This window comes from Monopterus albus, unplaced genomic scaffold, assembly GCF_001952655.1.
Source record: "Monopterus albus unplaced genomic scaffold, M_albus_1.0 scaffold18.1, whole genome shotgun sequence".
NCBI lineage: Eukaryota > Metazoa > Chordata > Actinopteri > Synbranchiformes > Synbranchidae > Monopterus > Monopterus albus.
In genome coordinates, this window is record NW_018127898.1 from 5,742,116 (window position 1) to 5,769,021 (window position 26,906).

The 26,906-nt window shown below is 40.8% G+C and overlaps 2 protein-coding genes across 2 annotated transcripts; both read left to right on the forward strand.

Moving 5' to 3' along the window:
- The first annotated feature begins 343 nt into the window (after positions 1-343).
- On the forward strand, positions 344-6,468 carry kbtbd8 (kelch repeat and BTB (POZ) domain containing 8). Its single transcript, XM_020593149.1, has 5 exons — positions 344-445; positions 1,612-1,819; positions 2,687-2,993; positions 3,155-3,974; positions 4,173-6,468. The coding sequence occupies exons 1-5, from the start codon at positions 430-432 to the stop codon at positions 4,634-4,636; spliced, it is 1,815 nt and encodes a 604-aa protein (XP_020448805.1). The 5' UTR covers positions 344-429; the 3' UTR covers positions 4,637-6,468.
- A 966-nt stretch (positions 6,469-7,434) lies between these two features.
- On the forward strand, positions 7,435-22,622 carry LOC109956124 (monocarboxylate transporter 2-like). Its single transcript, XM_020592995.1, has 5 exons — positions 7,435-7,502; positions 8,249-8,468; positions 13,497-13,640; positions 16,418-17,233; positions 20,741-22,622. Exons 2-5 carry the CDS (start codon positions 8,252-8,254, stop codon positions 21,010-21,012), a joined length of 1,449 nt encoding a protein of 482 aa, XP_020448651.1. The 5' UTR covers positions 7,435-7,502; positions 8,249-8,251; the 3' UTR covers positions 21,013-22,622.
- The last annotated feature ends 4,284 nt before the right edge of the window (positions 22,623-26,906 follow it).

Genomic DNA, 26,906 nt, shown 5'->3' on the forward strand with positions numbered 1-26,906 from the left:
TATTTATCCAAATTTTTATTTACTGTCTCACTTATATGACTAAGTATATAAGGACATGGGCAAAGAAAGTGGTGTCAATCCCTATGATGCAGTAATGTTTATGATCACAAACAGCTCAGGTCACTACTTTAGTCAGAGTGCTTCCTCTCAACTTTTTACTACCCTTTGTCCGCCTGTTTAAAGGGGATGCTTTGACTATTTTCTTGACTATATTGAGTGTTATCTGTAATTTGCCCACACACCATGATACATACACCAACTTTCTTCCTATTTCAGAGGACAGGAACATGATTGGTTGCCAGGTCAGTACTTTTCTTGTGATTGGTTGCCAGGTCAGTACTTTTCTTGTGATTGGTTGTTACTTGTTTCCGGGGCTCCGCTGTGCACTCCGTGACGTTTCTCGGTCTGCCCCGAGACAGACTGGAGAGAATGGCTGCCAGTGGAGGTTAGCAAAATCTTCATTGTTTTGTGTCTTGATCTGACTTAAATAACGACATTTAAAGTTATAATTCGTGTGTTTATATATTCGTGGAGTAGTGTCTCATAAAGTAACGAAAAGAGTCGTGACATGTTACTTTCTTGTTAAAAAGAGGTCAGGCTCTAAACGACTCCTCAAAAGTGTTGGTATCGTTAGCCTGGCTTTGCAGCTAACGTTAGCAGTCTGGCTAACTTTCGGCCGGTTAGCTCGCAGCCCACAGCTGACGGTGTAAACGCTTGTTTATAACAGAGACAAAGGTTAGACAAGTTGCAGTTACAATTGCTAATATCAGTGCTAATGCATTGAACGTGGCACTGAATACTGCCACGTGTTACCAAGATATGAACGTTAGGACTGAAAACACTTGAGGTTTTTGTCGTCCTTTATATTTCGCATTTGTTGTGTCAAGAAAAGCTTGCTAACATTAGCTTGGTGCCTAGCTTTCTGCTAAAAGTTAAACTCGTATGTCAACTAGCTTACGTAACCCCAGGTATTGTTAATTTCGTGATAAACATGCGTTCTGACGAACACAACATAACATTGCTCTTAAGTAGTTTATATCGTCAAAGTTGGCGTTCGGCAGTAGCGTTATAATTATCTGCCCACACAGTCACAGCAGGCACCGGGCAATGATGTGAGGTGTTAGCCAACTAGCTACCACCTGCCGAGACAGTGGTTCTCTATTCACTCATTGCAAGTCTTTGTCCTGTCATGGAGTTGGCGTTGCACAACACGAGATATTTGTTGGAAAACTTTTTGTTCCTTAACAGTTTTTGTTGTTTGTTCCTGAGAAAAAATAAGTCTCCCTAACTTTTGCAGTGTTAGTTTATAGTATACATTTTTGTCGAACATACAGAACGTTTTGCTACCATCTTACGTGGTATAGATCTACAATCGCAGCGTTTAGTTTGCTTTGTGCCATTTCAAACAGTGCCATCAATTTCATATTGTTTTCCGTTGAAGTGTATAACACAGTAGAGGTGCTGTCATCATCACCAGTTTATTTTTGTTTTCAGTAGATCAAAAACGACCTTAACCACAAAAGGAGCTTTCAGTTGTTTGTGTGGTGTCTTTCATTTCTAAAGTTGACACAATGATCTTGTGTTTTTCTCTTTTTGCTCTGTTATATTAAGAGGTAGGGAAGCTGTTACAAGTACAAAATGGGACACCTCCAACCACCAACTACAACGGGGTAGATGCTGTTCATGCTTGTAACATTCTTCAGCAGCTCAAAGTCTTGTATGATGAAGCACAGCTCACAGACATCGTTGTAGAAGTGGACCATGGCAAGACTTTCTCATGTCACCGAAACGTCCTTGCGGCAATCAGTCCATATTTTAGGTAAGATTTATTGGATGATAAATAAATATAACAAGTGTATTTTTACAAACAGGTTGCTGGAAATCTTGAAACTTTAGTTCAAGATTCAACTTGGCTACCGGTTAACAGGTAACTGTTATGATCAGGGATGTCCCAGAAACATTTTTTGGCCCCAGTCAAGCTCCTATAATAGATAGATAGATCACTTTATTAATCCCCACAATTGGGGATGTGCCGATAACAAGTCTGAATCAATACATAAACTTCCCTAATTAGTACCCTGCAAATGTTGCTGCTTATATTTTGCCTTTTAGTGAATGCACACACACACACACACACACACACACACACACACACACACAGAGAGAGAGACAGATCTAGAGATAGGTGGGGAGCTGGTTGGTTTTTTGTTCATTATGGGTGAAATAGGGACTTCAGCAAGTTGCAAAGCAGGGAAGATGTCACATTTCTGCAAGTTTGTGTTCTGCTTCAACGGGTGATGAATTGCTTTTACTGTCCATTACAAGCGCCACTCCCCTGTGTGTGTGTGTGTGTGTGTGTGTGTGTGTGTGTGTGTGTGTGTGTGAGAGAGAGAGAGAGAGAGAGAAAGAGAGAGTGAGAGAGAGACCCCAAGATTGACTGCAGCATTAGAAAGATGACATTAAAATAAAGAAATATAGGTGTTTGATTAGCTTTTTTTGTCAATACCAGTCCTTTAAAATATGCCAAGATCAACCCCAATATGATCCTTAGGTTTGGCTTGGAACATTTCTTGTTATGATGTTAAGATCAAATCTCTTTCAAATCAAATGTCTTTATTGAACACAGCCATTAAACATACAGTCTTGTGACTGTAGTCATATATCCCCCCCCCCTCTTTACCACCAGGTCCATGTTCACTAGTGGCCTTACAGAGAGCAGCCAGCGCGAGGTCAGAATTGTTGGGGTGGAATCGGAATCCATGCACCTTGTCCTAGACTATGCCTACACATCCAGGGTCACGCTCTCTGAGTCCAATGTCCAGGCCCTGTTCACTGCAGCCAGCATTTTCCAGATTCCTGCCCTTCAAGACCAGTGCGCCCAGTTCATGATCAGTCGTCTTGACCCCCAAAACTGTATTGGGGTCTACATGTTCGCTGATGCCTATGGGCACCAGGAGCTGAGGGAACGTTCACAGGACTACATCCGGAAGAAGGTCAGTTTAACATGAGCACAACATTGGTTATTTGCATTCTGAGTCAATACATTTTCCAAAGTCATTGTTTTATTCTTGTCTTATAACAGTTTATTTGTGACCAGTGGCTCTGGGTGCTAAAAACGGAAACATTTTATTTTATTTTATTTTTTTTGTGGTAGTTCTTGTGTGTGTCACGGGAGCAAGAGTTCCTCCAGATGACGAAGGAGCAGCTGGTCAGTATTTTGAACAATGATGACCTCAATGTGGAGAAAGAAGAGCATGTGTATGAGAGCATTGTCCGCTGGCTGGAGCATGATCTGCCTGGCCGTGAGGCCCACCTAGCTGAGGTTTTTTCCCTGTGCATCCGTCTGCCATTGCTAGATGAGTCCTTTCTCAGTCAGATACCGGCCCCCTTTGCTTGCGCCCTCTCCCTGTCTAAAGACCCTGATGAGGCTAAAGCCCGTCTCACCGGCACCAACGGTTGCCCTCAGCGCCTGGGTATGACTGCTTCCGAGATGATTATATGCTTTGACGCCGCTCACAAACACTCAGGGAAGAAGCAGACGGTGCCTTGCCTGGACACAGCCACAGGAAGGGTGTTCAAGCTCTGCAAACCACCTAATGATCTCCGGGAGGTTGGTATCTTGGTGTCCTCAGAGAACGACATCTACGTCGCTGGTGGCTACCGGCCGAGCAACAGTGAGGTGTGCATAGACCATCGAGCAGAGAGTGACTTCTGGCAGTACGAACATGCAGGCAATCGATGGCTTCCACGTGCACCTCTGCTGAGAGCAAGAATAGGCTGCAAACTTGTGCACTGCTGTGGGAAACTTTATGCACTGGGAGGCCGAGTTTATGAGGGCGATGGGCGAAATGCATTAAAATCAGTAGAATGCTATGATGCCAGGGACAATTGTTGGACAGCAGTCAGTCCTATGCCAGTAGCCATGGAGTTTCACAGTTCTGTCGAGTACAGGGACCGCATCTATGTCCTCCAAGGTGAGGTTGTGCTACTTCAGTGAACCTATATGGTCCTGATATTGAACTGAAAATGACAGTGATCATGTAATATATCTTATTAATTCAAGTGATCTGTAAATATGTATCTAATATCACATTTGAATGACAAGTACGTATGAGAAAGGATTTTAAATGGTAGATCATGGCTCTAAATTACATTTTTTTTGTTTTCTGCAGGTGAATATTTCTTCTGCTTTGATCCCCGTAAGGACTACTGGAGTCATCTGGCCCCGATGAGTGTCCCTCGGAGTCAGGGTCTGGCCTCCTTGTATAAGAACTGCATCTACTACATTGCTGGCATCTGCAAGAACCACCAGCGCACTTTCACTGTTGAGGTCTATGACATTGAGAAGAACACCTGGAGCCGTAAGAAAGATCTTCCCTTTGACCAAGCCACAAGCCCATATATCAAGGCCATGCTGCTGCAAGGCAAGCTACACCTGTTCGTACGAGCCACGCAGGTCATGGTGGAGGAGCACGTGTTTCGCACCAGCCGAAAGAACTCCCTTTACCAGTATGATGATGAGGCAGATGTTTGGACCAAAGTCTATGAGACACCTGACCGCCTCTGGGATTTGGGTCGCCATTTTGAATGTGTGGTGGCCAAACTTTATCCACAATGTCTCCAGAAAGTGCTTTGAGGTAGTTTGTATTGTGAACCCAGATTATGAGGCAGAGGGAGTAGTGTGGTCCTGCCTGCCTTGTCCCTGGTGTTACCATGGGTTTGCATCACAAAAACCATTTTTGGTTAAGTCTTAAGTCATTCAAACTTTAGGTTAACATGATCAAAATGGGGGTGCTTTTAAAGATTGCAGTATTTTTTTTTCCAGACACCACCAACTACCCACACTGATGCTTGTTTAACAAAACCATACAGTGAATTATAAGTGCAATTATCCTAATTTTTGCTTGTTGTTGAGCCATGTTGTTCTGTTTTGTTTTAGATTCATATATATATATAGGTCTGGATTCTTACGATAAGCATGCGAATGAGGGTTTTGACAAGATAAAAGTGCCCTCTGGAGATAGGAATGCTACACGTCAGCATAAAGTGAAAATTTATATATATATCTATATATAAATAACTAAAATGTATATTCTTACGGGTAAGATGAGTACAATAGCTCACTAGTAGGTTTCTGGCTCCTGAATTTGTTTGTGTGTGTGTGTGTGTGTGTGTGCGCGCGCGCGTTTTCCTCTCCAATTTCAAGTCTCTCTTTACCTTATTTTATAGATTAGTTTTAATTTGAAGCATGCTTGTGATTCATATTACCTTAGTGTTTTTGAAGCTTATTTGATATCCTTATGGTCCTCTCTTCCTTCACAAGCATCAGTGTGTCAATACACTTGTTGTGGCTTCCAAGCTGTTTTTGAGTTTAGTTTGAGATTCTAGCTGCATGGGGGCTTGAACTTCCCACTCTTTTAAGTTGGCATCCATTTTGTGTCACATGTAAAGACGGCTTAAGTGAATTGATCACTCTCCACATTGGAGAAACAAAGACGGAGTCAGATTTGTGGCAACACTAAGTGGAAAGTTCAGACCAAGTAACAGGTTTACCTCAAACCCTTCAAAGATATTTGGTGAGGAGAAAAGGGACACTTCAGGCTGTTGATTTAATTAAGTAGATGTGTGAAAAGTTCAGCTTTGAGCTGTGGTTATTTTTCGACAACAAATTATTCATTTGAAAAAAGTTGAAAGAGCTTTCCTCTTAAATGCCAAAAGAAAAAACATTTGAGGTCTTGTTCTAGTTGATCTGGACGTTGTAAAAAAAAAAAAAATGCTTGTGGTAGCAATAACTCATGGAACTGTGATTAGATTGTCGCATTATATGACCTTAGTAAGAGTGCATTAATGTTCTATGTGCTTGTCTCAGCTAGTGAAAATCTCACAGGTTCCAGTAATAATTGTTTGGCTGTTGCATGGATGCAGGGATGAAGTGGTGTGTAATTTGGTGCAGTTCAGGATGCCAGTGTGCCTGTGGCTAGAAGATGGACATTGGACTCTAAAGTTGTTCCTCATGGTGAAGAATATCCGAAAAGTCTTACTCAGCATTGCACTGAATCACTCTCCACTTCGACAGTCCGTAACTGCAAACTGAACAAGCAGACTTTGAGTAAGAGAGGGTGGCCTGGGTTGTTCGCTAATTCATCTAACAGCCATCAATCTATCTTTACACACTGTCACACAAGGACACAAACTGTTGGTGCTGTTTTGTTTGTGTTTGTGTGTGTGTGTTTGTTGTTTTGGACAATCTTGTATAAAAGAATTGATGCCACCGCTGAGTGGCATCCCCTGTCAGAGTGCGACATTGTCAGTGCCGTCAGTTTCCTCATGTAGGTTGCTGTATCATCTTTGCACTACACATTTCCTTTGTTCGGTCTTAACAGAGAGTGCCCCTCTGTTATGGTTTAAGTAACCGTATAGCAATCATCTGAGATTTAGATGGAAATGCATACCAGAAGAGTCACATTCAGAAAGGACCTGAGGATCCACTGTTGACTGATGTGAGCTTACTTTTAATTGTTTCAGTTTGAACGTTGCCCTCAGCAAGGGTCAGAGAAGGTTTGAGCTTCATCCACATCTCCACCCAGCCATTTGAGAACCAGGAATGGACAACTCTCAGGATTTCTACTGATACACAGTACTGTATTTAAATGTTTTTGTTATGTGTAATATACTGTACTATAGGTTTGCTGTACTTGCACAGATTTTTAAACCAGTTTATTTTATAACTTGAAAAAAAAAAAGATGTGATTTTTTTTTTTTTTTTTTTGTTTAATCAATGAATTTTTTTCTTTCATGTAATTGCCTATTTAGTCATTGTAGAGTAATCCTGCTCTGTTGAGAAAAAATGATTACCTGAACCCCCTGTAGTACAGTAGTATTTTTTTTGTAACATCTCTAACATAACTAAGCATTACAGATCAAGTAACTACACTGTTACGTCATGTTTGAAACACCAGTCATGCCTTGGGCCATATGAAGCTCCTCCTGGCTATACATCCATCGCTTATGGGTGCTATTCCATGGTGTTCCTCATGCATTTCTTTCCTCATTTTGCTGGTCTGTCCGTTTTGGGTTTTTGGGTTATAGTGGTGGTTGAGATCAACTGTGAAATTCACATTGCACATAATTTGAAAATAAAACAATTGAAAGTGATATTTGTCCATTTATTGTCCATTTTGAACGTGTGTGCCGCGATTTGGGCCATGTACTACTGTACATGACGTGTGTGTAGGACCGATGTCGCAACACCGAACGTGTGTGCCGTCATTTGGGCCATGTACTACCGTACATGGCGTGTGTGTAGGACCGATGTCGCAACACGTGGAGGCAGAGACAGTATGCCCTACAGGACACAGCTGATGTACTAGAGATCCTGGAACTAGTCCTGACTCGGAGGAGGCCATCGGTTCGCCACGTGACAGGACGTCAAATAAAGCAGGCTGAACCTTTGATCAGTAGCTCAGTGGAGACAGACGGGCTTGAACGGCGCTCAGTGGAAGGTAGGTTCTGATCTGACCTTATAAAAATGACTGATGCTGAAAGTTGGAGGTTTAATGGCTCCGACTTCCACTCCATGTGGAAAGTTTGTCGCCAAACTCAGTTTATGAAAAGTTCCACGTCACAGTGTTTAGTTTTAGTTACAAAGCTGTATTTAGGTTTAAGTCTAGCTGGAATGGTTTATTGTGTAGTTGTAAATGGAGTCACTATAGATGCTATCAACCGAAACCGCAGTAATAACACGCATGTTATAAATTTATCAAAGCTGTGGACGTCGTTATTCGGTGTGTCACATGCCATCTTTGCGTTTGGCCAAAACAACTGTCTCCTTCATTATGTTTATTCAGTTCACACCCAGCAGCCACATAACCGGCTTTCACATCTCACCATTATGAAATTAGTGCTGGGTCAGCTCCTGTTATCTTTGCAAACATGACTTCTGTAAACAAACCAGCACCAGAAAATGATAAAACGGATGTAGCTGTCATCTAGTTTTAGTCCAAATACCTGTCAGTTAATTAATAAAACCGATTTAGTTGGCATCTAGTTCTCCCAGTAAATTTGGAATATGTTCGATCCTTTATTTTGAAAGGTGGCTAATGCTTTGCAAAAGATAGTATAGCTTGTTTAAGTAAAACTATACATTCTGGATTTAAAGAGGTGTATAACATCAGTTCTTTAAGTTACAACATGTTCTCTTTGTTCTGATAACACAATAATGTCATGCATGTTCTCCACTCTGAACAAGATCATGTCCCCAGCACCAGCAAATGAGTTGGGCTATAAACCCCTGGATGGTGGTTGGGGCTGGATGGTGGTGTTTGGGGCCCATATTTCCATTGGATTTGCCTACTCGGCGCCAAAAGCCCTCTCTATTTTCTTCAAAGAGATCCAAGAGGACTTGGGGGCCAGCTACAGTGAAATAGCCTGGATCTCCTCTATCATGCTGGCTACCATGTATGCAGGCGGTGAGTTGATTCAATCAGTATTTGTTTTCTGCTAGGTAAGGCCAAATGCAAAAGTAATCACTGTTATCAGGAGCAGTCCCTATGAATACATTCACACTGTCAGATCATCGACAGATAGTTCACTTCATATTTAAGTTTAGTGATGGCCTTAGCTTTAAAGCTTTAATTGCTTTTGTTCTATGTGGATATTGCTTGTTAATAGTCTGCCAACATGTTTTTCAAAAGCTGACTTCATTTCAGCAAAGTAGGATAGAGGGTGTGCTCTTAGCCTGTTTGTCAAGCTGGCCCACAATGCTTTACCAGCTTCAGTACAGTAAAGCCAGTTTAATTCATGATCTTTGAGGTAGTAGTAAAAATTCGAAATCAAGGTTCAGTTTGTCAAGTAACTTGCTCAGAGAAATTAAACAAAGAATTGAGCTATAATGTTTGCAAATGAGTATTTTTAGAATTTGATTATTTTTAGTATTGCTGTTATCTTTTTCTGGTTTTCTGATAGGATAGTTTAAAGAGTAGTACTGCTCAGTAGCAGTATATAAAGTACTTGGTTCTGATGCACAACCAGTCAGCTTTCAGCTGTCTGAAGAACTTCATTAGCAGTTCAGTGGGCAGTGGACAGACACACAGTGCACTGGAAGAAGAGCCTAAATTTAGTGCCCTTCTTTATTTATTTTTATTGAATTGAATTGTTTTGAATCGAGAATTGACTTTGAATCAAATTTTGACACCAAGAATCTGAATTAAATTGAACCATGAGTTTGCCAAAGATTCCCGCCCCTAGAGGCGACCTCAGACATACCAGTACTGCAATTTCTTGTTACTTTCCAAAAGTGCTCTTAGATGGCAGCTGGATGTGCTTGAGGTTTATGAAGATGCTTCACAGTTGAGGGCTGTTGATGTCACTTGGCCTACCGGCCCACTAGTCATCATGTGTGTCACATGAGTTAAGATGTAAAGAGCGATGTCAGGACTGCACTGTAACTACTGCATTGCAATTTCTTGTTACTTTATGCCCACCACACACAATCTGCAGCAAGCTAATATTAGCAGATATGCTAATAAAACACCTGGTTACTATAAAAACACGAGGTTCAAATAGAAACTTAAAGCAGAGCAGTTTGGAATTCAGTGTAATCTGAGGTGAAATGTTCTTGGCGCATCGCAGGTTCTGTAGTCACCACATCTAAATAAGTATCCTTTACATAGCCAGAGAAGGCTTTAGTGTTAGGGGCCAAATAATAGCCTGAATGTTAACTGAACAGAACTGTTTTTTATTGCATTTCCTCAGGGCTCTGACATATCAGACTCACTTCCAAGAACTACTGTAGCACTGGTAATCATCAGCTGATCAAAATCACATCACACCCTCTGTTAAAAGTTACACTCGGACACATCACAAAGACGACAGCTAGTGGTCAGCTGACTGCAGACTTACACATCTGTGTGAGAGGGAATAAGCAGTCAGTGGTATGCATTTGTACTCAGTCAGCCTTAATGGCCATGCACTGTTGCATCAGTGAGTTTGTAAACAACATCAGCAGTTTGTGTTGCAAACCTGAGTTATCTGGAATTATACTGCAGATAATGTTCAAATAGAGAATCATGTCTAATTTTACAAGATGGAATAACTAATGATAATTATATTGGCGCTCTCTCTCTCTCTCTCTCCCCCTAAGAGTGATAATCAATAATCGAGGGCGGGAGAGCAGGTGAAGTCTGCCTGGTGGAAGCAGTGTTTAATGCACCGCAGGTCGTGCAGGTAGAGTTGCAATCTCATAGCAGTCTGGCAGTGATGTTTAGGTGGGTTACCAAGGCAACTGTAGCACAGGGGTGAGCAGAAGTGAGGTTCACACAGGGAGAGAGTCTGGCTCTTTGCTGTTGTTGGCAGTTCACTGATGGGCGGTCAGGTTTGGCCAGATGGACCTGTGGGCCAGCATAGCTCAGGGCTGAGGAGTTACAGTTTTTTTTTTCTGTTCTCCACTTCAGTTCTGGAGAAGAATCAGCCACGTGCAGGTGTGGAGTAGCGCACAAGGGGACTCGAGGATCAGTTGTAGTTTTAGGTTAAAGGGGTGTTGACCAGAGGGACTTGACCCTCATCTTAGAGGTCACACCTCTATTAACAGATGTTTCTATGCTCACAGTGGACCAGATATACATTTGTGAGTACAGTACTTTTCCTGAAACCGTCATGATGTACAGTATGCTGTTAAATGATACTAAATAGGCCTATGAAAGGTGTAGCACAGTGGAATCGAAGTAATTCCAAATGTCAGAAATAACACTGAAACACCATTTTAACCTGCACAAAACTATTCAATATGAAATTCAGCGATTTATTTGAGAGACTGGAGTCTGATTCGCTTGGTTTACGACTGAGGTCTGCAAGCAAGGAATGTTTGGAACGTGACACTTAATGGAAAATTGATCATCCAAAAAGAGGTCAGTGTGTGTTATCAGATGTTGTCCTCCTCTTTCACATGCACCGGCATCCTGTGGGTCACTCTCGGTGTGTGGAGAAAGTGGTGGAGGAGAAGAGTTAAAGAGCTCTGTTAAAGAGGAAGGATATGTGCAATAAAACTTAGAGATTGAAATCCCAGTTTTATAGTAAATGGAAAAATGATTTTGTCATCTACAAAGAAAACAAGGGAAAGTGGTGACGTGTCGTCCATCTGTTATATCCAGTCTATGGTTCACACAATTTTTTTTTTTTTTTTTGTAATGGGAATTACAAAATGTTTCTACAGCTTACTTCACATATTTTATTGTTGCCACTGCATGTCCTCAGCTTTATCAGGCCCTGTCTGCTTTTTGTTTCCTCCAGCTCACATCGTCTAGATCTGCTGTGATTTATTTTTGAATATCAAATGAGAGTGAAACGCCTGAATGGTTGACATATCTAAACATTACATAACATTACTCATGGGGCTGGTCTGAACCAATGCTGTTGTCTGAGCCACACAAGAAGCATTTGTAGATTTCACTGGCTATGAAGAGGCCTTGGTTTGATTCTGCATTTATGCAATAGATTTTTAATCTTTTGCCAAAAGAAAATACTGTAAATGTAAGATACTACATGACCCTTAAAACTCATAACATAATGGCTGAGTTATTGAATGTTTGCCATTTCAACCCTCATCTTACAAGAACTAAAGATTTTGTGCTGCAAAAAAGTCCCTGGGACTTGTCAGACAGCATACACATATCCCACCAGCAGGCAAAGGAATCTTAGAAATCTAAAATGCGAACTTTTTAGATGACACATGCAAAAATCTAACTTTTATGGAGGCTTTACATGGATTCACCAGTAGCTGCTTTCAAGGTTAGTGGACAACAGGGCGTATGACTGGTCTGCTTTTAACTCATGGAGGCCCAACTGGTGCAGTATTCCCCTCCACTGTTGCTTAGGTACAGGGCTTTATCATATTGTCCTTGGCAAGGCTTCACCAATGTCACCCAGTGGAGGAGAGAGAGAGATGGGGAATATATCAGAGGAAGGTTCAGCACACTGGGGTCTGACACCAGGTCCCCATGGGAGAGACATGACAGCCTTCTCAGAAAACCTCTGACTCAAGAAGTCTGAATGATGAAGTTATAATGGAAGTAGAAATGTTGCTAGTGTGGGAGATGCCCTATTGTGTGACACAGCTACTGCAAGAAAGATGATCTATCTTTGACCCCCAACGGCACCTGGTTAACTGCATAAGCAGCAGGATGGATATTTTGTTTTGTACTGTAGTCACAGTGGTGCAGCAGATGAAGTTGTTAAGGACAGTTCTTTACAGCTCAGTGTGAAACAATCAAAGAAGATTACAAGGAATCTGAGAAACTCTTCACTGTGAATTAACTGATTATTGTTATTCATTTTGTACACGCATATTGTAAATAGTCCTATGCAGCACAACATGCAATTAAAGTGTGGGATAATACACAAATGTTCTGTAGCTGTTTCAAGATATTCAGAGGGATATTTTTTTGTTGCTGGTCAAAGCAGTGTTTTATTATGGCCTAGAGCGTTGGTCCATGTGGTCCTGCTTTTGATTAACAAGCATCTGCCTTCTGCCTTTATTTGTGTCAGCAGCAGGTTTGAACATCACACGTCAGTGCTTTTTTTCCATATTTGGCAAAAAATAGCTTCTCTTCATCAAGCACCGAGAACTGTGAGGGGGGCTACCTTAATCTGGCATTGAATGCCTAGCCAGACGTTTAATTTGGGTTAATCGAGGTTTGTATTTTATTTGTGGTAACGCAAAATTGCCACCAGTTGCTGTGGTTCCCTTCGATTCTGTGGCGCGTTTGAGCTGCCGATTCAAACGTTGTCGCACCGTTCAACAGCCATTATCACTCATTAAACAATGCCATACTGTCCCACAGGCGAGAGGTGAATCCAGTGTGAGACATTGTGTTTGGTAGCCATGTAGTCGTCTTACTGTTCACTGGGTTGTTTTAAATGATCACCATCAACACAAAGGCCCTTCCTTCCGCTGCCCTGAAAAGCAGCAGCATGTTAAGGTTTTAAAATAATCCTGGCAGCCCATATATTTTATTTTGATCCATGCTCTCACCATTTCCTTTAATATTTGACAAAAATTAATATATATTCAAAGGACCGGTCTTTATAGCAAGGGGAAGAAAGGAGTTTTCATTATTGCGCGCTGCAGAAGGACTGGTGGAGCAATTTCTCTCTTTCAGGCAAGGTTATGAATGAAGGGAAGAGTGACAGCATATAAAAGGCTGTTTAATTGCTGACTGATTACTGAGTGTAGTATTTGACATTATCAGAGGAAAGCATAATGAGTTGCCAAGTTCCTTTGCAGTGGATGCAAAAGTGTGGAGGCATTTCATCACCCACTGTGACGTCCTTTTGCCCTTGGTTTAGACCTATAGAGAAAGAACTGGTGCTGTTGTTCTCCGAACACTTGATCACTAGCAGTAGGTAAGTTAACTGCTAAAACTGTTTATATTAAGATGTAGCTTGTTGTTTCTGACCTGATCTCTCTTTCTTTCTCTTTGTCTTCCTCCTCCTCTTTACAGGACCTGTGAGCAGCGTGTTGGTCAACTGCTTTGGAAGCCGGCCAGTCGTTATACTGGGTGGACTGATGTGTGGGGTATCTATGGTTGCTGCTTCTTTTGGGACCTCCATCATTTACCTTTACTTTTTCACTGGCATCATTGGAGGTACAATACCTTAATATATTTCAAAATGTTGTCTATGAGTAAATATCTTCAGACACTATTGCCTGAAAAGCTGATAGATTTTTCTACTTGCATTCAAGCAGTGTCCACGGACGGTTGACCAAGCAATCAGCCCCAAACTAATGCTATGTGCTCAGGTGACTCAAATACGATTTGTTTCCCTTGAAGTGAAGTTTCCCTTAAGTCTGGTCTTTTCCACGAATAGAAATTTTTCATATAATGTCTGGGCCACTTCCATATGTGGCCCTAGAGCCAATACATATTTGATCCCTGATCATACAACCGCTATCAGAACCATCAGATTGAAATTCATGTTTTTATGTTTGTTTTTCTTTTTTTTCCCCAAATTTCCTGCGTCCGTGCATACACATATTGTCTTTCATCATCATTCAGTGCCTGACCCTCACAGACAGGTTGTAAATAAACCTAGAGGAGAGCATCAACACTTTAAGAGGGTCAGTAGAGACATGAGGATGTTTACTTTTGTTTAACATTTATGGAGAAGCTTAATCCTGCCAAGCTAGCAGGAACAAATCTTAACCAAGCAGTTTTTCAGGGAATTGCACAGTTCATTTAAATCTGCACATGCCTGGCAGTTTAGGACCCCAGTGGTGTTCACACTGGAGCTGGGTAACGTGATCTACAAACATGAATGTGAACCATCAACACGAAAAGATCGGTACTGAGCATCGAGGTCTGTTTTATGAATGTGGTGAAAGACAGTGAATGAGCAAACTGCTTTTATGATATGGATCCCAGACTTGTTTAACTTAACATTCCCATCAGACCAGGTTAAGGCCCTATGGGGTTGGGAGCTTGGCAACTTGCCCCATTTCAGATTCAGAATCAGAATCTCTGGGTTGCCAGATTTGGTTCCCCTGACTGTTCTGCCGTGCTGTTTGTCAGGGGCCCAGGGCATCTGCCCCAGCTCCTGGGGTGCAATTAGAGCAACGTGGGGACCAGAACCAGGACGGTAATTAAGACAGAAACCATCTCTTGTCCCAGAGAGCATGCTCTTCTGTGGCCCTCTGTACTCTCCTGTAGGCTCCCATCACGGTCCTCACATGGGGGCTCCCTGCCACCGTGTGAGGCTCATTACCCTGCCAAGGACTGTTGTGAAGGATTAATAGGCCCAGTGAGTGGCTGGGCCATGTGTGGTGCCCGGGGGCATGTTCGTGCCCTGCTTTGCTCCCCAGTGCCCTGGCACACCGACACATAGGCATAAGGCAATTTTACCAAATAGACTTGCAGACTTATGCTCACACACACACATGCATACACAAATGCATGCATACACAGAGAGATAATCATTTAATTAAAAACTTTTCAGAGTCAATGAATGACTTTCAGGAAGTAACTGTCCTTTTGAATTAGGTGTGGACAGTCAAGGTCAGCTTTAATATCATTATACAAGGTTGCAGAAAAGGAACTGTGGATACATACTGTGTGAGGCATAGAGGTCAGCATGCAGATGTTTGAACTCCTGAAGTGTCACATTTTATATAATGTGGGGCAACGAAGGACATCTGAGTGATAAATTGTTAAAACATTGGAGGAAAAAAATTGTCAGCTGTGTAGTGCTAAAGTGATAGTGTGTATGGACAGGGGATTTTTTTTGTAAAACGCCCTTATATATGGGTTGTTTGACAAGCAGTGATGTGTTAGGCAGTTTGTTTTTTTTGCTTTTTGTTACTGCTAAAGCTTGGGATTTAATTTCCTAATGGCGCTACCTCTGGTCATGTGTTCCAACAAACACATTTGCTGGTGGGAACCTGGTGAGTGTGTGTGTGTATGTATGTATGTATACAGTCTTATGCAAAAGTTTAGTTTTGTCTTCTTGCAGAATAAAGTGTTTTCTTGCCATGAGTATGACCTTAATTTATAATTATTGGATAACACTGCTGGGATAATGCACCAGTTTTTCCTGAGCACGGTGGAATCCATACATTAAAGTTTGAACTCTGGTTGCCTGCCTGGACTGCACAGAAAGTGTTGATGGACTTAATGCCACATATTACAATGAACTGTTTAATTTATTTTTCATTTGTTTTGAAAATTCCATCACAGCATCCAAACTTTCTGATGCTTAATCTTTGGATTGCCAAAGATTTCATCAGCTCTTAAGAAATCTGAAATGTTATTTTTATCCCCACACATCTGCTAGTGTCCGACACAGACTCGCATAGTAATTCAATGTCTCAGAGATGCACCAATTTTTGTGACAGTATTGTTATTTTAAAATCAGAGTAATGCAAAATAATGCCATTTCTATGTTAAATTTATATATAAGGTTACTATCAAATCAAGATGCTGAAATACACTTCTTCCCTATGTTAGTCCTAGTGTTTGGACACACCTTGACTAGAGGTATTCACAAAAATGTTTTTCCAACAAACTTTCTCATAAAACCAGAGAGGAAGATTAAACTGACACTGGCAAGAGATAATTCAGCAGCCTAACCAACCACCTGTAGCTCTTCATCTTAAATTGAATTTTGGGTAGAAAGGCAAGAGAGTCAAGGTGTTACTCAGGCTCTAATTTATTTCTGCTTAAATGGAAGAATTATTTTTGCAACAATTCCAGCATTTTGTAATGAGATTTTAGCTGGTAAAAGTGAAAGGAGATGGAACCTTAATGAGCACAAAGCAGAATCCCTCTTAATTTAATTTAACAAGTGCTGTTTGGAGTTTAGGTTCAGGAGGGTTTTCCCTTAGGAGAATTTCAGTAATGTAACAGTTTTTTTCTCTGTCTACACACAGGTTGTGGACTCTCCTTAAACCTTAATGCATCTCTCACCATCATCAGCAAGTATTTTTTGGCCAAGCGCCCTTTAGCCAATGGACTGGCTATGGCTGGGAGTCCAGTGTTTCTGTTCTTCCTGGCCCCTCTCAACCAATATCTGCTGGACAAGTTTGGCTGGAGAGGAAGTTTCTTTATCCTTGGGGGCCTGATGCTTAACTGTTGTGTTGCCGGCGCCCTGATGAGGCCTGTTGTTCTGCCCTGTAAGCCGCCCTCTTTTGCACTACAGAAGATAGTGGAGGAACAGCCAAATAAGAGCAACAATAAGCTGGAAAGAAGCTGCACAAAGAACACTAAGATGTTCTGTGATTTGTCCTTCTTCAAAGATAGAGGCTTCGTTATTTACCTCATAGGGAACATGATGTTTATCTTCGGTGCCTATGCACCCTTTCTGTTCCTGTCTGCTTATGCTATTAGCCAAGGTGTAGCGGAGTACTCTGCAGCCTACCTGCTCTCCATTACAGGCCTCGTGGACATGTTTGTTCGGCCTGGCACTGGCCTGGTGGCCAACAGCAAATGGATTAGGCCTAGAATCCAGTACTTTTTCAGCTTTGCTATGATTTTCAATGGTACATGCCACTTACTGTGCCCGCTGATCAGAAGCTACTCCTTCCTGGTGGTTTACGCGGTATTTCTAGGCATTAGTTTTGGCATGGTCTTCGCCCTGATTTTTGAATGCCTGATGGACCTGATGGGAAATCAGCACTTCCCCAGTGCTGTTGGACTAGTCACCATCATGGAGTGCTTCCCCATGCTACTGGGACCACCTACCGCAGGTAACTGTGCACACTGGACATCAACTTCCATTTCTGGATAGAACAGAATCAGTCTGACTGACATGAAAAACAACACCACACAACAAACACTTTCCTGTGTTTACCTGTAAATTGTTGAATCTGATGACACATTTGCTCTCAGTGCATTTTAGATTTCCTTATGCAGCTCCTTTCTCCAGCTGAAGAGCCTAATGTGCACATGCAAACCCAGCTCCTGAAGAAGAAATGCATTGTCGATTTTTATCGATTAGTTGTTGCTACATACATGTAGCTTGCGTGGAGTATGAAACAGAACTTATTCTCTACCTGCGTGTTCCCTACAGTTATTGGACCTAATAAATGATGCTATGGTCTGGTTGCAGGATCCAGTCAGGATTCCCACCTGAACCAAATGTGCTGATACCAGTATAGACGTATACTTTTATGTTTGTTGTTTTGACATTGTTGGCAGGAATAGACTATAATTACTTGGGATTTTTGTAATGCATCTCAGCATCACCCTGAAACTGCATTACTGAGCTTTTTTACTTATGATCAAATATGATAATAATCCCCGTTTCATCTGATAACACACATCTCCAGCACTCTTCTGTCTCTGATGAGGCTTTAAGATGGAAGTGTTGGACAGCTACCTTCATGGGCTAAATTACTATGTAATCAGAAAGGTATCGTTTACTCTCTGCCTGCTCGCCGTTTTCAAGATTGGTGCACTTTTGTAGAACCCACTATAAAACACTCGATTCAGTAAAAAAAAACTGAGGCACTGCATATAATGACGGTAACAGTATCTGAAAAAGGAGCCACTGAGCAAACACTGTTTTTGTGATAATTTACCATTTATCATAGAACAAAAGCGCTTTGTATTGAAGCCTTTCTGTTGACATCAGAGCCCGTAACAGCTGACACAGGAGCAGGAAGTAGAAAAGAGGTTTCTCTGGCATGTAAATGCATTAGTCCTTACCGATGAGGTATAATAGCTATTTTGTTGTGAAATAACCTTAAACAATGTCACTGTGCTGGACAGATGTTGTGTGATGAATTGCCCTGTAGTAGAGGTGCACTACTACAGCTGGAGCCTTACTGCATATTTGCTGTTTAACATTACTGATGTCTATGGATATTAGCAGAACAAGGACCTATTGATTCTTTTACAGTAGAGCATAAGTGAAAAGTTCACATGTCCAAAGTGCACTGTAGACATTTAGCAATGACATCTGGATTTGTCAATGAAGAAGTTGCACAATAACTTTGGAAGCTTTTATGCCCTTACTCATTATTAAAGACAGATGAAGTTTAGAGCTGAAATCATTAATTCATTGATCCCTAGATTGATTTGAAGGATAATAAGCTGTTTTTGATCAATTAATAATGTGTTATTTTTCAAGTAAAGATAAATAAAGGAAACAACAACAGGTAAATATGAAAATAAGTTCAATCATAACTAGAAACTCATCTAAATTTTAAAAAACGCAAACCACACTTTTCAGTGTTATCACATTACGGTGCTTTGGAGTTTTGGACTGTTCATAGACAGTAGGAGATGTGATCAGGGCTTTTTATTTTACTGACCAAACAATGATTTATTTAATCAAGAAAAGAATCAGATTCATCAGCAATGGAAATAGAAATCTGAAGCCCAGTCAGGTGATTTATAATAATCTATTATAACAATGCAGTCTAGTCTGTGGCTTTACAATATATATTACATATTATTGTGTACAGTCCTCTTCATCGTTAGAAAGTCAGTTTTCACAAGGGAACTGTCAAAAAGAAAACCTGGTGCCAATGCACTGCGCCTTAAGAAGCCCCCCTCTAAACCCCACAGAATTGTTATGAGTAGTTAACTAACTGGTGCTCTATCTGTCTATCAACTTTAAAGTTTACCTGGAGGCGCCTGTGCGGTGTCCAAGACAAACACTGAGGACTTAGTATAGTTAACGTGACTTAATCGGCTGTACATGACACCCCACTGACAAACTTTTTCTTTGTCTCCAATTTGAGTTTTGATGAGCTGAAAATGTGTGGCGACCCTGTTCTGAGGGGCTGATTTAATAGGGTAAATAAGTGTCTCGCTGCACGTCTAACGTTCTCCTCCAGAGCAGGACACTGTGTGTCCCCTGGAGGAGAACGCTTGTTACTGCTCTCCCAACCTCCGGGTCAGTCCAATTAGGGGGAAGTGAAGTAAGTGAGTGTAATTAGCCTTTTGCTTTGGGTTTTTAATGACTCTCGGTTCAAACTCTCATCGTTAAAGTCCTGTACCTGGGCCATAATTAAGCTGTGAATACTTTTAAAAAGAGGTGACAATACCAGATGGGCTTAATTACCACTCAGCCAATCAAGGACTGTTTTAATGAGAGTGATGGTCATTGGTGTGGACACACCAGATGAGTGCTATCAATCAGATAGGGTCTGCACTGAGATAGCTGAAACTAATCCAAATGCAAAGTGACCCCTCCTAGTGCAGTACAGCGCACACACACACACACACACACGAACATCATCATAATTCTTTGTCATAAAGACGGTAATTGGTGTACCTAAGGACAGTACAGAGGAGCTGCCCTAATTTAATAGATTTAGATTAACATACTATAACATGCTATGCAGTAGAGACACCTCCCATACTGTTATGTAATGGCAGTCTCATCAATTATAGCACAAGATTTATTGAAAGTTGGAGGGTAAAAATGGCACTAGTTTGTCACAAACACTCCTCAGTTTGTTGATAATGTGATAATAAACATAGTTAAATCATTTAGAAAGGTACATTGTTATGAGATGAAAAATAAAAAATATACAGGCTGAATTTGTTGGTTTGTTTAGTCATTTTCTCTAAGGAGTATAAAGGGAGCATATTCTTGGTCAGAATGATTCACACATTGCAGAATCTTTCCATTAAATCAACGAGACTAAAATGTTATAAAGGAGGGTTTGTAATACAACGAGATAGACAGGTAGACACTCACCCATCGATCCATGTCTTGAGGCCTGGTGCAGTTAAAACTCTGAAAACCTGGAGGCTTAGATCTGATCTAAACCACATTTGTCGCTTTTCTGCCGACTTGGGCTTGATATTTATAGCTCGGAGAATGGGCCTCTCTTCTGATTCGTTTTGGTAGAAGCCGTCCAAATTGCCTTCCAAGAGGTGCAGGGAGAGCCAGGAAGGGTGTAATGGCCCTCTGTCATTTCTGACATGGCTCTTCTCAAATTGGCCCCTTCTCACTTTGACTCTCTCTCTCTCTAACACACACACACACACACACACATCCATAAGCCAAATCTGAGTTTGTTCTTGCTCTTCACCTTCAAACTTGTAAAGTGGTGAAATGAAGATATTATTTAGTGACATACTGTCATTCTTAGGTGACCTACTTTCTTTGTCATGGTGTGCCACATTTCCTAGTGTCTAATGGTTTTACAGACAGTGTGGTGTAACTTGGATTGCACTGACCCTCACTTGGTTTGAAATATCATAATATCTTTGTGCCCCTCCCTTTCTCTGCACAGGGCTACTGGTGGACCTTTTTGACTACAAGTACCTTTTCTTCATGTGTGGCTCGGTGATCGCAAGCGGCGGGATTTTCCTCTTCGTTATGAACATCTACAACTATCACATGCTGGATAAAGAGAATAGAGAAAATGACAGCGAGCCGAATCAAAGAACCATAGAGATGCTGGATCAGGTTTTAGAGGTAGCGATGAAGCAGACTGCTGATGCAGCAGAGGAAAGAACTGAGCCTGGGGCTAAAGAGAGTAATGGAGCCCAGGAAGATCCATGATCAGAGAAATCAGAAACACTCCTGTATGACTCCTCCATGTAACATGGATGTTAGGGGCACATGAATGTGTGTATGTGTGTGGATGTTAAATTCGGCCAGTCAGTTAACAGCCAGTCATTTTGAGATATAACCATGTAGGTTGTTGGACAAAGCCAAGGCTACAGCCATGGCAGCAGCCCTGTGAGACTGTACTTATGCACAGTGGTGCTTTGAGCTAGCATCAGTATGCTAACATGCTGACAAAGTCAATGATCAATATGGTTAGGGATGGGTTTCAGTAGCTGATTCTGTTTTGGATCCGTTCCATGCTGGTGAAATAGGCTTCATGCCCAAATGACTCCCTTATCAAACCTGTCAAAACAGAATCAAAAATAATCCGGTCCAATCCAGAAAAATAGAAATTTTGTACGTTTTTGAGGCAAAGGGTTTGCTTCACTGAAAGGTGACAGGAAATGATGTCATCTCTCTCACCCTTTTTTGTGAAGGATGAGCATGAGTGTATTATTGAAACCTATTTTAATCATTATTGTATTATTGAATGTACCATTGAAAATTAAGTGAAATTATTATTGAAGTTGTTTAAATAAAACATCCATGAAGTCGATCTTCTTTCACACAAAGTGAGGAGAGTGAGGACATTATTTCCTTTCGCTATATTTTCTAAACTGAAAAGAAACAATATTAATTGTTGCAGCTAAATCATGACACCCCTGCTGGAAAAAAGGCAAGTATATGTGCTGCAGAAATTCCTTTAGTTACTGGGAGAGGTGGTCATGCCTCTGCATCTCTAGACTTCCCCTACATACATTCTGCACAGTCAGATTTCATGGCACTCATTCCAGAGTTCTCAAGATACTTCACAAAAAAAAACAAACACTAATAAAATATCAACCTCATGGTTATGCTAGATGAAAACGCAGGGGATCATTAAGATCAGCAAGATTTAGCCTTTAGAAACCATGAATGCCTGTCTAAAATTTCCAGGCAATCCATCCAATAACTGTTGAGATAATTAAGTCTTGACCAAAGTTGTGGACTGGTGATCCAGATCCAACCAGACATTACCACTTCTAGAGCCATACTGGCTAAAAATGCCACTTGCTGGTTCCAGCATTTCAAATATGTTTCCTTTTTTTTTTTTTTTGGAATCCATTATTAATGATTAATGATTTGTTTTTGACTGTGTGATAAGCAATTTCAACATTGAACCACTGAGACAACATTGGCTTAGAGAAATAATGATCAGCACTTTTTCACTATTTTCTCTTTTTATAGACTAAAGGGTTATCCAAAACCTGAAGAACTGAAGAAATACTTAACAGATTATCCTTTTTTTTCAGGAGTACTCTTATTCTAGCCATACCAAACTCAGCTATTCATCTGTCCAGTCAGCCAGTTTGGTTGTCTCTTCCGCTAGAGGCCATGACAGTGTGTGCGGATGACACACTAAACCAGGATCAGTTACTTGTCACCACCCCGTGTATGCTGTGTTATACCTGTAATGTGGTTTTGACTTTGGGTGCATTGCCTTGAATTCTTGTGGCAAATGCTGAAAGGTACACAGCCTCAATAGGTGAGACTGAATTGTAATGTCTTCTCTCACATGACGATGACCCTTGAATTCTTACTGTTCATGTCAGATGACTGTCGAAGAAAATAGTAATTATACTTGTCATGTACATAACCTCAGGTGAGTAGCTTGAGATACTTTGCAGTGAATACATTACAAATAGTTAATAGGTTTCACAAATAAAGTACTGAGGCTACCAGTAAAGACAGGAATGTTTTACAGGTGTAACTACATATTTTACCTCCTGTTAAGTCTTGTAAGATCATTACTAGTCTGAAATGGACATACAGTTACAAAACGTGCTACTCAGGTCTAGGGATGGGACCATGTGACTTTTTCTTGATATGACTGATGCATGATATGGTGTGTATGATTTGATTCAATCACGATACAGTTAAAAATTCATTGATGACAATGTATAACTAGCTGTGAAATACTTCTACTTTATTCCTCTTTTCTAGGTTGATTATGTAAAGAACAACCAGATATACTGACTAAAGTTCTGCTAGGGTATCATTGGTACATGGAAACCGCACAATATATATCTCTAGACAAAACGATACATATTTTTTTGTTTCTGTATCGCAATATATTGAATTTCGATACATTGTCCCATCCCTACTCAGGTGTTATTTTGACTTTTTGATCACTCTCTAATCTACTGCAAAAAGTATCACCTTTTAAAATTGTTGTCAGTATTTATTTAATCTCAACTTTTATTCTGAAATTGATGTGTGTTCCACTCTAATATAATGATTCTATGCTGACATTTAGCTGTGACATTTGTTACTTGGGCTAGAATGCATTTGCATGCACAGTTAATTGATCTGATGCTGCATTTGCACATGTGAGTGAATGTGTTTGTTGAAGTGCAAGTGAGTGACAAAATAAGAGAGAATGTGTAGTACAAACAATCCAGAATCCAGCTGTTACAAGGTTTATAAGGTTATAAAGTTTAAGGCAATAGCAGTTTTGTGAATATTGTGCCCAGAAGAGTTTAATGAGGCCTTTAGTTTAGTAGTTTGATAACTGTTCCCAGTTCTTCTTATAACTGCTTACCTTAATAAAACCACCCGTATTTCATTGTATTTGTGGGGCGTGTTCGTTTTATATTAAAAAGAGAAGACTAATAAGAGGATATATATTTCACAGTGTGAAATTTATTATGCATTAACGTATCAAAATTAGCATGTGCACATGGAGCCTCACTGTTTAGGATAAACAGGAAAGACTGACTTCAACTTAGTGGTATACAATATTTGTATGAAAAGGTACTACTATCTAATTGGTCCAAAACTGTTGGAGAGAAGTCGTGGTTTAGACTTAACTCTCCCGTTATTGGTCCTTCAGTCCGTCCATCCTCTCTGCTCCAATCATCGTGGACAGCGCCCTAGGAAGGGGAAGAATACCTGTTCTACTTTAATTCCTACATACACACTCACTTCTTCCTTTGTTTTCAACTAACTGCTCTATATTACGCATTGCTTTCCGTTTCACTTAATTAAAACTGTTCTGCCTGCGTGTGTGTGTGCATAACTGTTCTCATGAAATTCAGTAATTTAGTGGACAAGACTTATGATGTTGCATTAGTGTTTCAGTGACTCACACAGCAAATATTTGACCAGTGGTTCAGTGAACACATAGGGTGATATTCATAACTATATAAACATAACAGTGACATATAAGTATGTAAACTTATGTGTGCTATAAAATAAAACCATTCTTAAGTGCATAAAATAAAAATCACCCTAACAATGTGTGCGTGCTCTTATATACTTTGATATTTTTTGTCATATTTCTGAAATGTATTTTGCACCAGCAAACCTATTATTTGTGGATGATGAATTTATTCTGCAAATGTGAACAATGAACAGTCCCATCTCACCTGCCTTCATCGCTCATTGTAATGTCCAGAAAAAGATGAAAGTGTGTATTTGCATTCCACGTACAAGCAGTGAGGAAATGACACTCAGATACAGGAGGAATTCCATCAAATAAAGTCCACCATGCAGTTTCTCTGTGTTGGTGGCTGTGTCCGATATTTCACGACAGTTAGAAGACTGAGGAACAAGTTTGGAAATGTCAGCAACCTAAGGGCATGAGCACCTAATGAACCAAGCCCCAGATGTTCCAGACTAGTGCTCTGAGCTGCATGAAGCCTCACACACATCAGCAAATCAGTGGGCCAATTAATTAGAAATACATGCGCAAAAAACACATGAAGACACCAATTTATTGCACTCTGCTGTCCCTTTGCTCAGTATTATGCAAGGTCTTTGAACATGACAAGGTGGAAAGGTACTCCAGAGACAAGGTGATGGGTGCTGCGGCCAGGAATCAGTGTGTTATATTTCCTTTCACCTCCTGTTCCCCTCAGGACTGCTGACCCTCCTCTACAGTTGCCCTCCCCACAGTGTGTGCTCTGTGGAGCTTTGTGATTGTTGTCCTCCATAGTCAAAGGTAAAAAAAAGACTTCTTGGTCTCCAGGGTCTCTTGGAGGTGGTCGGGTGACTAGGCAAATAAATCACAAATTATGAATAACATGCCTTCAGGTAGTTTGAAATTTGGTAAATGGTCCTCTACTTGTATAGCACTTTTCTATGCATTGTAGCACACTCAAAGTGCTTTCACACTATTTGGCCTTTCGCACTCCCTAGCAATCACACATTCATGCACTGGTGACATCACCGGGAGCAACTGGGGATTTGGTGTCTTGCTCAAGGACACTTCGAGATGTGGACTGGACAAACTAGGAGTCAAACCGCTAATCTTCCGGTTAGGAGACCTCCTGAGCCACAGCCACCCTGAATGGTCAGTTGTGTGGTATTTTAGTTATTACTGTTATGTGCTTTTGAATAAAGGTCAAATACATATGAACCTCCTCAGAAGAGAAATTCTGCCTGTTGGTATCTTGAGTACCTTGCTAAAGACGCCAGTAGGAAAAGTGTTTGGTTCAAAGGTGGCCTGCTGAGACTGGGGCAAAACTTAAGCAAATCAAAAAAAAAAAAAAAAAAAAAAAAGCTTAAAACACACTAAGCATCGATGTCTAAATTAAAAAAGGCAGGAAGAGAAGCAGTGTGTGTTTCTTGCTCATCTCTAAATGAGGACTCAGTCACCATTTACTAAATCTAATTGACAGCTCTCAGTTAACTGTCAGTTCTTTTTAAACAAGTAGGCAACCTGGGAGCGAGTGATTGTAGTAATTGGGTATCACTCTTCATGAAAACATTCTGCCTGTGCACGTGCAAGTGATGTGTAATTTTGTGTTCATCAGCATCTAGCTGCATTAAACGAAGTTAGTGCAGACAAGAGACTGTGGTGTCTGGATGTTGATTATCAGCCCTTCTCCTGACCTTTGGATCTGTGCGAATCAGATCTCGGTTGTTTACAATAGGGGGCTAACCTGATGAATCTGGAGTGGTCTTACTCAAGCGAAAAGTCAGAGACAAGCAGGAAGGAAAGAATGTGCTCCCAGAGGGCTCAAAGAGCACTGGCATCTATCAACAGAAGAAATTGAATGGGAGGTTTCAGAGCAGCAGCGATTAGATAGGCCCAGGGTGTTGAGCAAGCAAAGGCTACCAGTGTAATGCTTCCCTCGCTGGAGTGCATACACACACACACACACACACACACACATGCACTCACACTGAGCATCCTACAGTGGCCTTTAGATTTGAAGAAGTGATGTGATGCTTTGTTATTTGCTCAGGGAGTACACTGAGGGATAATGCTAGATAACAGTGTAGGAATGCTATTTCCACATTAGCCACATCTTCATTAGAACTTGTAGATGACAGGCACCATGTGATTCCCATTTGGGGTGTTAGTATCAGCACCTAAACAAAAGATCATCAAGAAGGACTTACATAGTAAATTTCATCAAGCACCACTGGAAATGCCACATGTTCCCTTCAACAAGGTGATTGTTTTTCAAATACAGTAAGTTGAATTTACGGGACAGACCTCAACACTATAATATATTTATGAATATAAGTATGATTCCCTACTGTAAGTATAAAGAATAGATTAAAGTCTCTAAATATTAAGAGTCAAAGTACTTACTGTGTTAGCATTCATTCCCATCATATGCTTTCTGGAGGAGACATGATGTTTGATGACATAGGCTACTGGAACATTATCTCTCTTTCCTTTGTAATATAAAGCAATCCACAACATGCAAGGGCAAGGATGAAAAATGAAATCTTTGAGGTTACCTGTTGCCCCTTTTTATGCTCAGCTCCTACTGCCTTTTCTCCTGTCAGCTCTTATCCTGCTATTGCTATCATGGAGAGGATCCAGTTCATGGCAGGGTCTTGTTAAAGGA